We start from the raw sequence: 14,668 nt of genomic DNA on the forward strand, positions 1-14,668 counted from the left end.
AATTGCACATGGAGGGAAAAGTCAAATTCATATTTCTCAGACATTACTAAATGACAGTGACTTTCGAGTGGATAACCCTTGGGTCACTTGGCTGTTATTTCTCTCTCTAGGTCACTTTCTTCTGATAAACTTTGAACGTTGAAACATTTCTCCTTTGTTGTCATCATGAGGGGGAATGGTTTTATTCAGCAGCCTTTCATGGGAAAGCAATGTAGGACTTTTTTTTTTTTTTTCTGTATTAGGAGTTCACTCCCACCCCACCTCCCTTATGTGGAGCTGCAATGACCAATCTGAAGCATTCTGCAGGAGAGCCAAGACACGGGATGAATCCCTTAGAAGAGCCCAATATAAGGGAGTCTTTGCCCCTTCTTTGGTCCAACTAAGCTCCTACAATAATTGCTGAAGAATGTTGAGAATTGTAGCATTTAGGACTGAAAAATTTGAGGCCATGTTGTGACTTCTTCCGTAGTATAAATATACCTTCTTCTGATTTCTAGTAAATAGTCTGACTAAGTCTATTTATCTGCTGGAAAACCCCACAGTGGAGAGGTCCCACATGTTATGGGGGCTACCTGTTCCAATAATGATAACATCGTCACTCCAAGTTGCATAGCAGAGAGGTTAGAAAGCAAGATTCTGCAGGAAGACTGCCTAAACGCAAACCCTGCCTTCATCCATTAGCCCTGTAGAGCCATTCTTCACCCTTCTCCATCCTCGGTTTCTCAGGGAGGTTGAACTGCAAGGACTGCATGTGAATTGTTTCAGTGGACTCTCCTGCCCTGAAGCTTCCATCTGGCTTTGGCCAGTACAGAGTCCCGGAAGGAAAAGAAGGACTGGAGGAAAGTGGGCATTGGGGTATTTATTCCTAGACCCCCTTCCAGCAGGCTGTTATGGCCACAGTCTCAGCTCCTGTCAAGTGGCCTTCTGCATGCAGGACTCTCCTGTGGGTCCTGGCACCCTCCCTTTGGCTTAGGATGGGCAACTGTTCCCTACTATTAGTAGTCCAGGGAGTCTGCCCTATCCCTTAGAGTTTCCCTACCCCCTCCCACACCCTTCTAAATGACTCCTTTATTAAACTTATCACAATTTACTTAATTTAAATATGCCATTCTTTTTTTTTTTTTTTTTTAAGCTGGGACTCCGACAAATACAACCTTGGGCAAATTCCTTAATTCCTCTTGGCCTCAGTTTTCTCCTCTGTAAAAAGATGGTTTAATAATGTTTTCTGCAGAAGGTCATCTTAGGAACCAAACAAGATACAATATATAAGGTACAGTACATTATGCGTATAGGAATTACTAAGGGAATGCTAAGGTCATATGACTACCACGAAGTTCTAGCTCACACACTACCTTAACTCAACTATAGTAACTCGCTTCTGGGAACTTGGGTTAAGTTTCAGTCAAGAATCAATAAGGCAACAAAGAAAAAAACCCTTATGATCAAAATTCATTTTTAAGAATCCCTTACATCACCTATCAGAGTATGGTACAGTTGATTTTCTTGTATGCAGTCCTGCAGAGTAGTTCTTGTTGACACTGAAGTTCGAGAACCCATTAGCTAGACTTAAGAAAGGTAAATCTATACATAAATGTCAGTCTTCTGCTTTCGCCATGACTATGGGATCCCTAGAGGAGACTGAGAGATGCCAGCAAATTCATAAGTATTCCTGCAGCTTGTGGGGTTGGCCTTGTTCTGTTCTCCTTCCAACGTTCTATTAACTTACTGCTGGTTAAGAGACTTGTAGTTTGCTGTGAAGATTAAAAGGAGACCCTGAAGTCACACGGTAGGTGGGGAGGCTAGGTTCTCACTGTAAATTACACTGGGTGAATGCTGCTGTTCCCATGTGTCTAGGATGGTTCTCTATTGAGCATGAAAAAGATGTAAGCATTTCCCACACATCCCATTTAGTCCTCACAACAACCCCGATGGTGGCCATTATTATCTTCTCCAGTTTGTGGATGAGGAAGCTAAGATCCTGTGCCCAGAATAAGGTAACACAGAGTCTAATACTTAGCAGGGATAGTATTTAAGGCAGAACTGTCTGACCTAGAGCTGAGTTTTTATTCAGCATGGTCACATGCTGTACAGTAGCTAACCCCTAATGCTTTGTGTGTACACAACATTAGAAGAAAGCTCTATGTTTTTGTAGCTGCTCACATTGGTTTTCTCGAATAACATACAAGTGTTTGTTTGCCTGGAAAGTTTTTTATTCCCTGTCTTTAAAGGCAAGAGGATCAGCCGTATATCATATCTTCCCTAGCAATTTCTTTCCAAAGGCTAAATGTATCATGCTCCAACTACTTCTTGGAGCCCTATTATAGACCCTTCTCTATGTTGTTGAACCACTTCTAGTCCAGCACTTCCTGACTCTGGCTGCACAGTGGGCTCAATCACCTAGGGAAGTCCTTTAAAAATACCCAAGTCAGCCCCCGCCTAACCCCCAAGATGGATGAACCAGAAATCTCTGAAAGGTGGCCTGAGTATTATTATTTTCTAAAAGGCTCTCTCAGAACGTTTTAATGGGCAGCCAGTGTTGAAAATAACTGCTCCAGTTTGTTAAAAAATAATTGGTGTGAATATTGGCAAAAGCCCTCTGGCACGAAGAAAGAGAACCAGTTTCTTCTAGCTAATGTTTGTTAGCCAGAATTATCTGTGGCATACTCCATGTGACTTAATAGACCTGGTCTTCCAGGGCAGCTGAATGCAAATGTTTCTCAAGTATAGAACGGGACGTCAGGGCTTACAGAGAAAGTGGCAAACTGGAATGATGACTCCATCTAATTCGGCCATGCTGGATGATTCACCTGGATTCTCTCATGTCCTGAGCATTGAAAACATAATGAAGAGTTTTTAAATTGAATGTTTAAAAAGGTGAAAACAACTCCATCCCTTTTTCTGTTTCCTTTTTACCTTGTATTTATGTACCACCAGGTGCCTTGCTCTTGGCAGTGAGTATGAATGAATGGCACAGCTCAGCCCCCAAAGCCTGTGTGTAGAGACTGAGGGATTGTGATGGAGTAGTTCATTCATGTTCATGTTAAGGGGGGTGCTAATAGCAGAGTAGTGCCCCTGAGATTATTAATATCTAGGCCTGGGAGAGATGGAGATGGCTTCTTTTCCAGTTGCCACCTCAGCAGAAAGGGAAATAAAATGCCTAAATTGTACAGTTAGACAATTAGACTGTAAAGTTTGTATATGTGACAACTTCAGATACTAAGCCACACACTTACCCTTGACGGGGCTTAAGAGGAGAGAGTGTCAAACATAATACCAAAGTGAAAGAAGGTAGCTTTTCATCTACAAATTATTTTTAAACACACTTATCAGGGTAAACAAGAATTTTTTGGAAGAGAAGAGTACCCAAAGTCAAATGCCCTAAGATGAAGGATGCTTATGGTATTTTTTTTTTAAACAAAGAAAATGCAAAGTTAGAGTAGTTCTGAAGGACCCTAGGATGAGTAAGATACAGATGATTATTCTAATGGTGCAGACAGGATTGAGAGAGAAGAGGGGAGGGGAGAGATGGAGAAAGGCATGGATGGAGGAAGACGTTTGGATTCAGATTTTGTAAAGGATAGTAAAGGAAGGAGGTGAGCTGAGATTTATTTTTTAAATTCTATTAATGTGTTTTCCCTCTTTTTCTTGTTATTTTTCTCATCTGTCTATTCATACTTGGATATTTTGTCCAATAAACTATCTTCTAAGGACTCTGAGAATGCACTGAACATTTTTGGAGGATTTACTGGGTGCCAGACGCCAGTTTAGGAACTTTACACATCTTCTCCATTTCATTTAGTTCTCTTAGCACAGAGAAGTGGGAGAAGATAGTCCCATTTTACAGGTGGGATGAAAAAAGAGATGGAGGAATTTGCCCTCGGTTACTCAGCTAGAATGTGGTGAAGAACTCAGGCCTTCCGGTATCAGCGCCGGATATCAGCGCCCGGCATTTAACTACCAATCGTCCTGCTGGGACCCCGGCTCCTCTGGCACCATCCCCAGGACCTGCTCTGAGAGTTTGCACGTGGCCAGTAGCGTTACATCGTCTAACAAGGTCCAGCACAGCGCAAATCCGAAGAGCGTCTACCCTGGGGGAAAAGAGAGTCTGTTTAATTTTCCTGTGGCCCTCCAAGTGAGTTCTTTTGGGTTCCATTGTCTAGACGAGGAAAGTGAGGCTTTGCCTGCTCTGCGGTCACAGGGTCGGCAGGTAGCGGGACCCTAGGTTCCTGCTGTGTTCCAGAGATAATCAAAGCTGCACAGGTCTCGTCATTTTTATGCAAAGCCATCCGGAAGGCTCGAACTCTTCCTTACACAAGCCCATCTGTCTCTGTGCGCCGCCCCCGGGGCTCGGAAGCAGGCGGCAAGCAGCGCCGAGTGGGTGGAGAAGCGTCCGCCGCCACTCACTTCGGCCAACTCTCCGCGCCTTCTCAGCCCGCACCCACCAGGCCGACCTCTCTCGGCCTAAAAAAAAAAAAAAAAAAAATCCCGGCCACCCCTGCACCCCGCCCGCCGCCCCCAGGGAGCTGCATTAATATTAATCTCGCTGAATAATTGAAGGCCGGAGATTTATTCGAGCTTCGGCGGGGGAGGGCGCGCAGCTGGGCCGCGTTTGGGCTGCACCACCCGCGTGTTTCAGCCGCTCGACTCCGCGGGGCCTAGGACCCCCAGACGTGGGAGGATGGGGTGGGTGTGCCCGCCTGTGAGTTTGGGGGTGAGTGTGAGCTGAAGCGGGTGCCCCGGGGAGTGAGGAGGGAGCGCCAGGGGCTGCTCCAGGGAGGCGGAGACGGAGGGGCATCCCGGGTCTCCGCGCCGTCGCCTGCGCTTCACCCCTCACGGGGTGACCCGGGGCCACGCGGGCTTCAGGGGAAACAATAGCGACTCGTTAGATCCTGGGCTCCTGCCACCGGCTGCCCAAGCCTTCCCGGACGAGCGGCGGGGCCTCTTTTCTTATTTGGCTAATTTATGGCGAGAGGCTGGGGGGAGGGATGGCAGAGGAGGGACCGCGTCTGGAGTTGGGGGCGGGGGGCGGCGGTTAAAGGAGTTGCCCCAGGCGGCGGCGCGGGTGATGTCAGCTCTCGACGAAAATAGAGAGGGATCGCCTGCAAATCCCCAGCTCCGGCGGGGCTAAACCTTGCAATCCCTCCCCGGCCGGCGCCGAGCCAGGGCGCAGCGGCCTCCACCGCCTCCCCCGGCGCGCACACACCCGCACACGCGCACGCACGCTCACCGTCCTCTGCCACCACTCTCTGCTCCCGCCACTCGCCGCACCCGCGAGCCCCGCAGCAAAGCACAGGTGGCAGCGGCTGCAGGGGCGCATCTCAGGCGTGCGCCCTCCTGCAGCCCTGGGTGCATCGCTCTCTCAGGGAAGCCACCCTCGGAGCCCCCGGAGCTCACGCCAAGCGCCATCCCCGCGGGCGGAGGGGAGCGCGGGTCGCGCGCCGTGGAGAGCCGGGACGCGGATTAGCGCCCGCAGGAGCCTCCTGCGCCCGTTGAGGCGCTAAAGGGCTTACCCCGGAGGCGGGTGGAAGGGCAGGCAGAGGCTCCTCTTAAATACCGCTCCCGGCAGCACTTCGCGCTCACCCCGGCGCCCGCTCTCTCCCTCGCCCACAGCTGCCGGATAGTGCTGAAGAGGAGGGGGCGTTCCCCAGACCATGGCATCCACGGAAGGGTGAGGGGATTTTTAGCTGTACCCGCGGGAAAGCGGGGTCGCGCGCGGGATGGTGGTGCCCCTATCCGGGATAGGGACAGAGAGGCGTCAGCGGCGGGCCTGGGAGATGGTGGCGGAGCAGTGGCTTGGCTGGGGATGCGATGGTGGGGAGGGGATTGATTTTCTTTCCTGGAGATTGCTGCTTAATCCTTTGAAAATGCGAGAGGCGGAGGGTTGTTGTATTTTGATTAAAAGGGTAAGGTGCGCTGGGGGCTTGAGAGTGTGAGGAAGAAATCCTCCTGAGATTACTTTTGAGATTTCAAAACAATAGGGGATTGGGCACAGTGTGAGCAGACACCGGGGTTGCAGCGCCTGGAGCGCGGCGCCGCAGGCCCGACGCGGGCTTGCAGGTGGGACTGGCCCGGAATGAATGAGCCAAGACCGGGCCTTGGGGCGGGGCAAGGACCAGCGCGCCTGGCCTTGAACGCCAGGTTTGCAGAGTCGCCGTGGAGATGCTGGGCCCACTCCGATCGCTCCTTGTCCCTGGAAGGCGGAATCTCCCTGGCTAGCTCTAAGGAAGGGTGGAAGAGATTTGGGTGCTTCCCGGGAGGAGGCGGGAAAACGTGTGGTCTGGGACAAGGGCAGGAGTCGCCAGACTCCAGCGGACGGGGATAGCACTGGCTTCCCTATTCAGCCCAAGGGTCTGGAGTCGTGTCCTGCCTCCCGAGACTGCAGTTGGCATGGGGAAAGCTCCCTCACAGTGATAATTAAAGACATCTGTCTTTAGCAAGAGACAGAAGGGGCTGCAGGGGGCAAAAGGATTCTTTGAATACTCACACATCAAAGAAAAGGTCCACAAACAGAATCCTTGGACCAGTATCTCTCAGAAAACTTTTTGGGCTTGATAGAACCTGAGTGGCAATGAAAAGACTGGGCAGCTCAGCCCTTTGGTTAATTCCCAAAATTGCGCTTACTCACTTGCAAGCGATCACAGGATCCATGTTATGTGAAAAGCAAATATCAGGGACTTCTCTGGGCTCAAGTGGTGGTGTTGGCATTTTCCAGTTTCTCCTAAGACATTTTACCAACTCCGCAGGCTTGTTTTAGGGGAATGGATCTCTAAGCAGGCGTGAAGAGCTGGTATCCAAAGCCAGATCTCTAGACTGCAATCTCCAATAGAAGGAAAATATTTCTAAAACTGTCTCTCTGTGTCCAGGAGAAGGAATTCCTTCCTTTTCTGTCCCCCAGAGTCCTTCCAAACGCATCTGGCATCTTGTCATTGCATGAAATTTTGTCTCTCCCTTTGCCCTAACCATTCTGCAGTTTGGACTTTTTTGATTATTATTTCTCCAAAAAGATGTTTCAGGAAGACACCTGTGTACAAGGAGGGTGGTACCTTGTGCTAAAAAAGACCTTTAGAAATAGATAGTAGGAGCCCATATTGATCAAGATCAGTGCCTTCCCACGTTTAATTAAAAAGGCTTTTATATGAGAAAAGATATGAAAGCATTTCTGGTTGCCTTCAGGGACCTTCTAGACTTATCCTTGCTTGTGAAGGCTAGGGTGGAAAACATCTGTGAAAAAGATGGATGATATTAGTCTTCCAAATCCTGCATCCAGCTTACTCCCTATTTTGATGGCCAGATAGAGGAGAAGTTATGACAACAACCCCAAACTGAGTATGTTTATTTCACCTTTGTCCTAAATGAAAGCTGTCAAATGATGTGACATTCAATATAGAGCCAAAGTGATTTTCAGCATTTTAGAAAGATTCCCATCCAATTAATCCCATCCTTCTGCACCGGGTATGGTTAAGAAAAGATTCATCAGAGGAATTTATATTTAAGAGATGAAAGAATTGAAAAAAACTTGAATGGCTGGGAAACAAATATAAGATCTATGATCCGTTATTATTTAACAGCAGTAACTGATGAGCAGGTGACATTCTCAGAGGCCCTGGTCTTTCCTTTCTTCTTCTCTTCTTTTATTCCAGGAGCATTTACTGAGCACTTGTTGGGTGGAACTCACATGTGAGGAACTCTGAGTTGGGGGGATACAGAAACAGTCTGGGATCTGCCTTTTAGAAGTCTAGCTCCATCCAGTCAAGGATTTTTATTAGTAAATTGTTCACATGGATTCATGAGATCTCTTGCCCCTTCTAACATCTTTGATTAATGTGCCTTGTAAAGAAAAATTTACTAAGACTCCTCAGGCTATCTCCTTTGTTGGCTTTTGCCATTTAACAATATTGAAATTGTTTCCTTGAAACATACATTACTGAGAAGGAAGCAAAAATAGCAATATTGTTATATGCTTTCAATTTATATGTTTTCAGTTCAACTCTGTTTGATCCAGAATGTTTGGGGAATAGGGTAATATGGGAAACTGACCATTCTGGTTCACATTTATTTGGTGATGTCATTAACAGCAGCAGAACGTGTTAATTACCAATTTCTAAAGAATTATTAGAAGCAATAATGACATCTTATGTTTGTTTAACACTTCACTTTCAAAGCTCATTCATGTACCTCATCACATTTGGTTCTTCCAGTAACTCTGTGAAGTAGGCAGTCCAACAAAAACAGACTTTAAGGATAAAATTATATAGAGAGAATATAATACCATCTTTCCAGAAAGATTCCAATACTTGGAAAAGCTTTGGGGTTATCATCTGAAAATGATGTGTGCTGGGCATGGCTGGTGCAGATTACTGGCTTTCTCTCAAACTTTTGGCATACCTATCCTGCAAATTGCCTTTTAGGATATTCTTTGTAACCTGTGCATTGGTCTTTGCCTGTGCAGAGCGTATGCCACCACAGTCTGGTTTTCTGAGAGCTTTGATTATTTGGAATTGAGATTATTAGCATCCGGTTTCTATAAAAATCAATAGTGGACACTTTGGTAGTTCCCAGGTTCTGAGAGATATTTTCCTGCAAAGCAAGGTCGAATTTAATAGTTGAGCATTCTTTCTTTCTGAGTTCCCTGTCATGGCTAGAATTATGGAGATGGCTTTTATGTCCCTGACCCAATTGGAAAGAGATTATAAGTAGTTGGTGGCAGCCAGGCTAGTGTCCATTACAGACTGGGTCACAGTGGAGTGCCCAGATGCTGAAGAGGCAGGCATTTTAGAAATATCTTCTTGGAGGTGGGGGGTGGCTAGGTCACTCTGTGTGTCAGAGACCCAAGGCAATCTGTCTTCTGATCAGCTCCCGTGAGCCGAGGGGTCAGGGCGAAAGCCAGCCATGAGGGCCTGTGCTTCAGTTTGACTTAAAGAGCCAGGGAAACAGAAATCTGCTGACAGTGGAAAAACCCTGGCAAGGGAGACCCCTTGAATTTATTATTTCAAGCAAATAAAAGCAAACCATAACCATTGTCCTCTTGCTTTTCCCCTTGGGAATGAATCTGAGGTCAGCAGGAGGAAGAGCCCACAGAGTGGGCTATGTGGTCTAGAGGGGTTTGCAGGTTGCATGCCTCAGGCTTGGCTGGAATTTTCTTTTCTCATTTTCAATAATATAGAAATCAGCCTCCTTGGGGAAAATAGATATTAGGAGAGCTATGAGAAAACCATTTCATGTTTACTAAGACAGTCGCTTGTGAGTAATTGAAAGCTTAATTCTCAGGAAATAATTTCTAAATCCAGATGAAACTTGTGAGGCGGAAACTCCATGTTATTAAAAACCAAAAGACAAATCTGTTCATCAGTATCAATGGCCACTTCTTTTCCTCTTCCGTGCAACACAGTTAGGTGTTTTGTGTCTCCTTTGGCTTTGGCTTTAAAGGATGTGTCAGACAAGGAAAAGTCCTTAAGCAATGATGTTTCAGCTGCAAAAAACGAGCAATATATTTAACAGCTAAGTGTGAGATTTCTGGGTCAGTGTGCCATAAATCCTACAGTTCCAGAATTGCAAAGCTTTTTCATAATTTGAAGCTCAACACAGAGTGATTTCAATGTAAATCCTCCCCTCCCTGCCCTCCTCCATGGCTGTGTCACACAACGCCCTGATGTCTGGTTTCCCCCCTTTTAAAGGCAAACCGAATTGTTTCTCATATTGAATTTTTCCCCCATTGGACTGGCTTGCCTCTTGGCATGAGCTGAAACTATTCTTCATTTCAATCATCCATTACAATTATTTTAATCTACTAACACACTGATAGTATTAAATCTTCTAGCAATAGTAAGCAGAAGCATTATTCTGAAGATAAAATTTTAGTTTTGCTTGCATTTAAAGAACTTGTCTTCGCAGTCTGAAGAAACATCTAACAAACACCAGACACTGCCTTGCTTGCAGCTTTTGATTTCATGCCCTTAACAGCTTGTTGGGGGCCAGGCAGGATGCTGCATAGAAAGGGTTTTAGAATCCAGATTATGGCAAATCTCTTTATTTACCGTGATCGTGAGCTCGCTCTCTCCTCCCTCTGCCCGCCCCTCACCCCGCAACTCTCCAAGTGCCAACTCCTTGGAATGAATTAATTAAAGGAATGTTTAAAAATATCTCATTGCTCCATCTCCACGTGCTCCATCATTGACTGGAGGCAGATGGGCCACATATTTGTCGGTAGAATAGAAAAGGACTAGCATCTCGTTATAAATCTGTCTGGTTGTCTTTAAATGATGTCAGAAAAGACAATGGGCCCGCAGTATTAAAGGAGAATGAAAGGAAGATCTTTAAAATTTTAAAAAGAAGACCTCATTTTCTTAATGCTTTGGTTTTTCTTTTAAAAAGTGTTGTTTCTCAATGATGTTGGTATTTATTTATTTTTCATTCATGTATTTAATGTCTCACTTGGATAAGCAGATATGACCACTGTTTATGGAACTGCCGTTTGGTGTTTTTGGCAATCTCGACAGTTGCTTTAGAGTACGGACTCACTGAGCAAGAACTGTCCCTTGAAAATGGAATGAAAAGAATGAACTCGATTTGGTGGCTGGACTTGATCTGTGTCAATCCTGGTCTCTAGGATAGATGACGGCAATGTTAAAGACCTTGAATGAAATGTTTGGGGTCAAGGAGGGAGATGCTGTCCCCATGCCCCGTCTATATTAGAGGCGTCACTTATATCACTGAGAGTACTTTTTTCTCTTACGTTTGGTCAGGAGGGCCATCTGTCACTTGCTGTTTGTAATCTGGCACAGGACTTTCTGTCATGTGGTTCTGCCATCCCAAGTTCCCAGCCACTGTGCTGTCAGGATCACAGAGCTGGTGATGAAGTTGGAAGTGAGGCTGAGACCTGTCTGCCTCCCGCTTTGCCTTTTTCCCAGCACTGGACGTGAGGTACTGGGTGCCTGTGGACTGTATGTGGCCCATGGGTATATTCTTTTAGGCTCGCAGAGGATTTTGAACATGTTTTAATTGTTCACCTATACTTAAAAATGTTTTACCTTAAATAAAAAATCCCGATTCTGGCTTCCCTTAAAAATTGGGAGATCTGATGACAAACAACCTTTCCTTTTATCTTGGTACCATTTATTGAGTGATTATATCCCAGTATGGCTTTAAACACTTTAAAGTGTATCAATGTATTTAATCCCCACAACAATATGATGCAGCAGGAGTGACTCTTAGCCTCATTTTACAGGTATAGAAACTGAGGCACAGAAAGAGTAGGTGAATTGCCCAAGATTTTACAGCCAGTGAGCGACAAAGCTAGGCCTTCAACCCAAGCATCCTGGCTCTGGGATCCATGCCCGTAGTTAGTTACTAGGCCACACCTCTTAGTCCAGCAGGGCAGGGGTTAACTGGGGTTGAGGAATGGCTGTCTCTTGAGATAGGGCATATACCTTTCAGGTTGCACACAGTCTGTTCTGGGACTGCTTTTCTCATGTTACCTGCTTGACCCCTTACCTCTCCAAGGAAGCTATTGAGAGACGGAAAGCATGCGTTCCATCCTCTTGGTATATACCATTGTCTAGTGGTTTTGGATTTGAAGAATTATTCAAAATCTCATTTCTACGTAAGGAAAGATCACTCAAGCTACCTTCCCCTCCCCCAACCCCCACCCAAGCACTGCTGGTTATTTTCTTTAACTTTGCTCCAGGTTGTACTTAATGGAGAGGTAATTATTTTGTGATTATTGGTTTGGTTGTCAGGAAGCCAATACCATTGTCTAGTCTAGAGGCAGTGCTTTGAAAGAGCCCAGGGCGTGACCACATGGGTTCCAACCTTTGGGATATTGAATTGAGCCTTGGGTATGTGCTTTGTAGTGGTAAATGTAGCCGAGCATATAGCAGCCCCTGGAATTTATTTTTTTCTTTTGCAGCCTTCAGGTGTGGCTGTTTAGGGTTGTGACTTAACTTACGCTTTTTCCTGAAACAGCTACTGGTCTTGTCTGTATATGAGTGGGGCTGATGTTTATTTCACAGCAGATGCAAACAGGGATGAGCTAGGGATGCCTTTTGAATTGAGGAAGAAATCTTCCAGAAGCAAATTTCTGTGTGTTTTAAAGAGTGGAACAGTTTGCTCATCACCCAACAGATGGCAGTAAATGTCAGCACTTGGTCCACACTGGTGGTGGTCTGACTCCCTTTGGAAGCCCTTCAATCCTTAGGGAATCCCAATTTCCATGGCATTTCATTCTCTTTTGATTATAAAAGCTTTCTCCACCAAGTATAGAATTTGGTAAGAGTGAGGCAATGACATATATCTACAGTGTTCAATATCACCATAAACAAATATAAATAGGATCAGCCAAGCTTATGTGGCTATATATACATGACTTCATTTCATCCTTGAAAATCCCCTAGGGAATATTATCTCATTTTAGAGATGAAAAAACTGAAACTTAGAGAAGTTTTGATTTTATGCTGTTACTGAGTTTTTTTTTTTTTGTCATCTAATTGTACTGTGTTTTGTATTATCCATATTTTTCAATAAATCCACATTTCCTTAAAATTTCATGGATCCTTCTTTTGCTTTTTTTAAAATTTTTATTTTTTGTTCCAGTGGGTGTCTTCAATAATTTCATTCAAAAAAAGCAAGATAGCCAGGTGCCTCTGAAGAAAAAATAATGTAAGAATCTTAAATTCTTAAAGAATCTTAAAGAATTTAAGAGGCACTGCCTTAAGAAGGATAACAATTGTTACAGAAAGAAGTCATTCTTTGAGTGGAGATGTAACATTCAAAAGAAAGTGTCACCATAAAAAAGTGAGAATAAGTTTAGGTAATTCAAAATGATTGTCAGACCTATTTGTAGATGTCAAACAAGAGAATTTTAAATGGAAGAAGGAGTAGTACACGAAGGGAGATAGGTAGAAGAAAACAGATAAAGGAAGAAAATCATTCTTCTCTCTTAGATATCATGGAAAGCTAACTGCTGAAGATTGTGTTTAATCTCAATCTTTACTTAAAAGGACAGTTGGGCTGGGCGTAGTGGTGTGCACCTGTAGTCCTAGCTATTTAGGAGGCTGAGTCGAGAGGATCTCTTGAGCCTGGGAGTTGGGGGCTGCAGTGAGCTAGCTATCACAACACCTGTGAATAACCACTGCACTCCAACCTGGGCAACATAGCAAGACCCAGTCTCTAAAAAAATTAATTAAGAAAGAACAGTTGGAATTGGATAGATTTCTTAGGAAAGTGGATGGACATCAACATGAACAAAACCCAATTAGACAAACTTGTTCAAGAGTGAAATGGATGGTTATTAACCAACAACACACATCTCAGATATTCAAAAGTGGCTGATGGTACCTGGGGGATTGGTTCAGCTATCATTTTTCTATTTATATGTAACATATGGTCTAGAAAAAGTGTAAAGAATAAATACTGGACTAATGTCTAAGAATAGAGAGTAATGGAATTATAGACTGAATCTATTTTCCCAGTATTTTTATGGAACTCAATCCCATCAATCAGCAGATATTTATAAAATCATCATAGAATCTTAGCATTTGAAGGATCATTGATTTTTAGATCATAATTAATTGCTAACATTTCAAATGGAGAACTCATTATCTATTAGTCTGAGAGCATTGAACTTTAGATTCTTTCCACAGATATTGATACACTGGGGTTGAGGTGACATTGGTTGGTCCCAGGAAGCAGATTGTGAGATGGAGACTTGTGTGCATGGAGTTTATTGGGAGGAGCTTTCAGCATAAATCCTCATGAAGGAATGAGGGAAACCAGGGTGGGCAGAGGGAGAGGTTGAAACAGTCGCACCAAAGCCTGCCCACCCACAAGGAGCTCTGGAACAGGGATGACCCTTCAGAATGATCCTGAATTGAGGAAAACAGTCAGGCCTTTCTACCCCTGCATTAACCAGCCATTGAATGGGGCTGTGCTGGAACAGAGGACAGGGTTGGGGTTGGGGGGAATATAGTTAAGAGCTGTCACTTATCAACATGCCCAGCAGCTGGGCAAATGAATCATTCAGTCCTGAACGTGGGGGGATAGGGATCTGGGTAGCATGTCACAGCATCCACCACTGTTTCTAAATTCAAATGTTTGAAAGATAATAAAATAATGAGTCTGGTTGCTTGTAATCAGAATATTCAGGCATCCACAAAGCTATCATCTGTAATAAAATGCTATACCTTGCGGGTCAAATGATACAAAATTTCAGGTAGTCAGGAGGAATAACGTCAAGTGGTCTATTGTTCAGCATGGTGACTAGAGTTGACAGCAATGGATTGTGTACTTGAAAATTGGGAGAACAGTAGATTTTCAGTGTTCTCACCACCAAAAAATGATAAGTATGTAAAGTAATGGATACATTAATTAGCTTGATTTATTTTATTCTACAGTGTACGTGTATATCAAAGCATCATGTTGTATACCATAAATACATACAATTTTTATTTGTTAGAAATAAATAAGTAAATAAATAAAGCTGTATCTTAAAAAATAAAAACCTTAAATATTACAAAATTGCATAAAGTAAAAAAGTAAAAGACTATCTCCTGCCCCAATCCTGTTCTCCAGAAATAGTCATTTTTTTTTGTCTGCCCTTTAAGACAGGGAAAGTGGATTCTGATGGGCAGGCTGGGGAGAATTCAAGGTCATCATCTTCCTCAGGTTTTTTTTT

General features: G+C 44.4%; 1 protein-coding gene across 2 annotated transcripts in view; it reads left to right on the plus strand.

Annotated features, from left to right (window-relative positions):
• Nucleotides 1-4,555: 4,555 nt before the first annotated feature.
• The window catches only part of SLC1A2 (solute carrier family 1 (glial high affinity glutamate transporter), member 2), a 173,239-nt gene continuing 163,126 nt past the window's right edge, over nt 4,556-14,668 (plus strand). Inside the window, exon 1 of one of the 2 annotated variants that reach the window (XM_011965516.1) lies at nt 4,556-4,711. Coding sequence is in view for 1 of the 2 variants with exons in the window: in XM_011965515.1 (XP_011820905.1) it covers nt 5,652-5,668 (17 nt within the window). In the remaining variant the exon portion in view is untranslated. Of the gene's footprint in view, nt 4,712-5,060; nt 5,669-14,668 lie in introns of those variants that run through there. The other variant, XM_011965515.1, reaches the window with a different exon arrangement.

The sequence above is a fragment of the Mandrillus leucophaeus genome, unplaced genomic scaffold, assembly GCF_000951045.1.
Source record: "Mandrillus leucophaeus isolate KB7577 unplaced genomic scaffold, Mleu.le_1.0 Scaffold73, whole genome shotgun sequence".
In the NCBI taxonomy this organism is placed as follows: Eukaryota; Metazoa; Chordata; class Mammalia; order Primates; family Cercopithecidae; genus Mandrillus; species Mandrillus leucophaeus.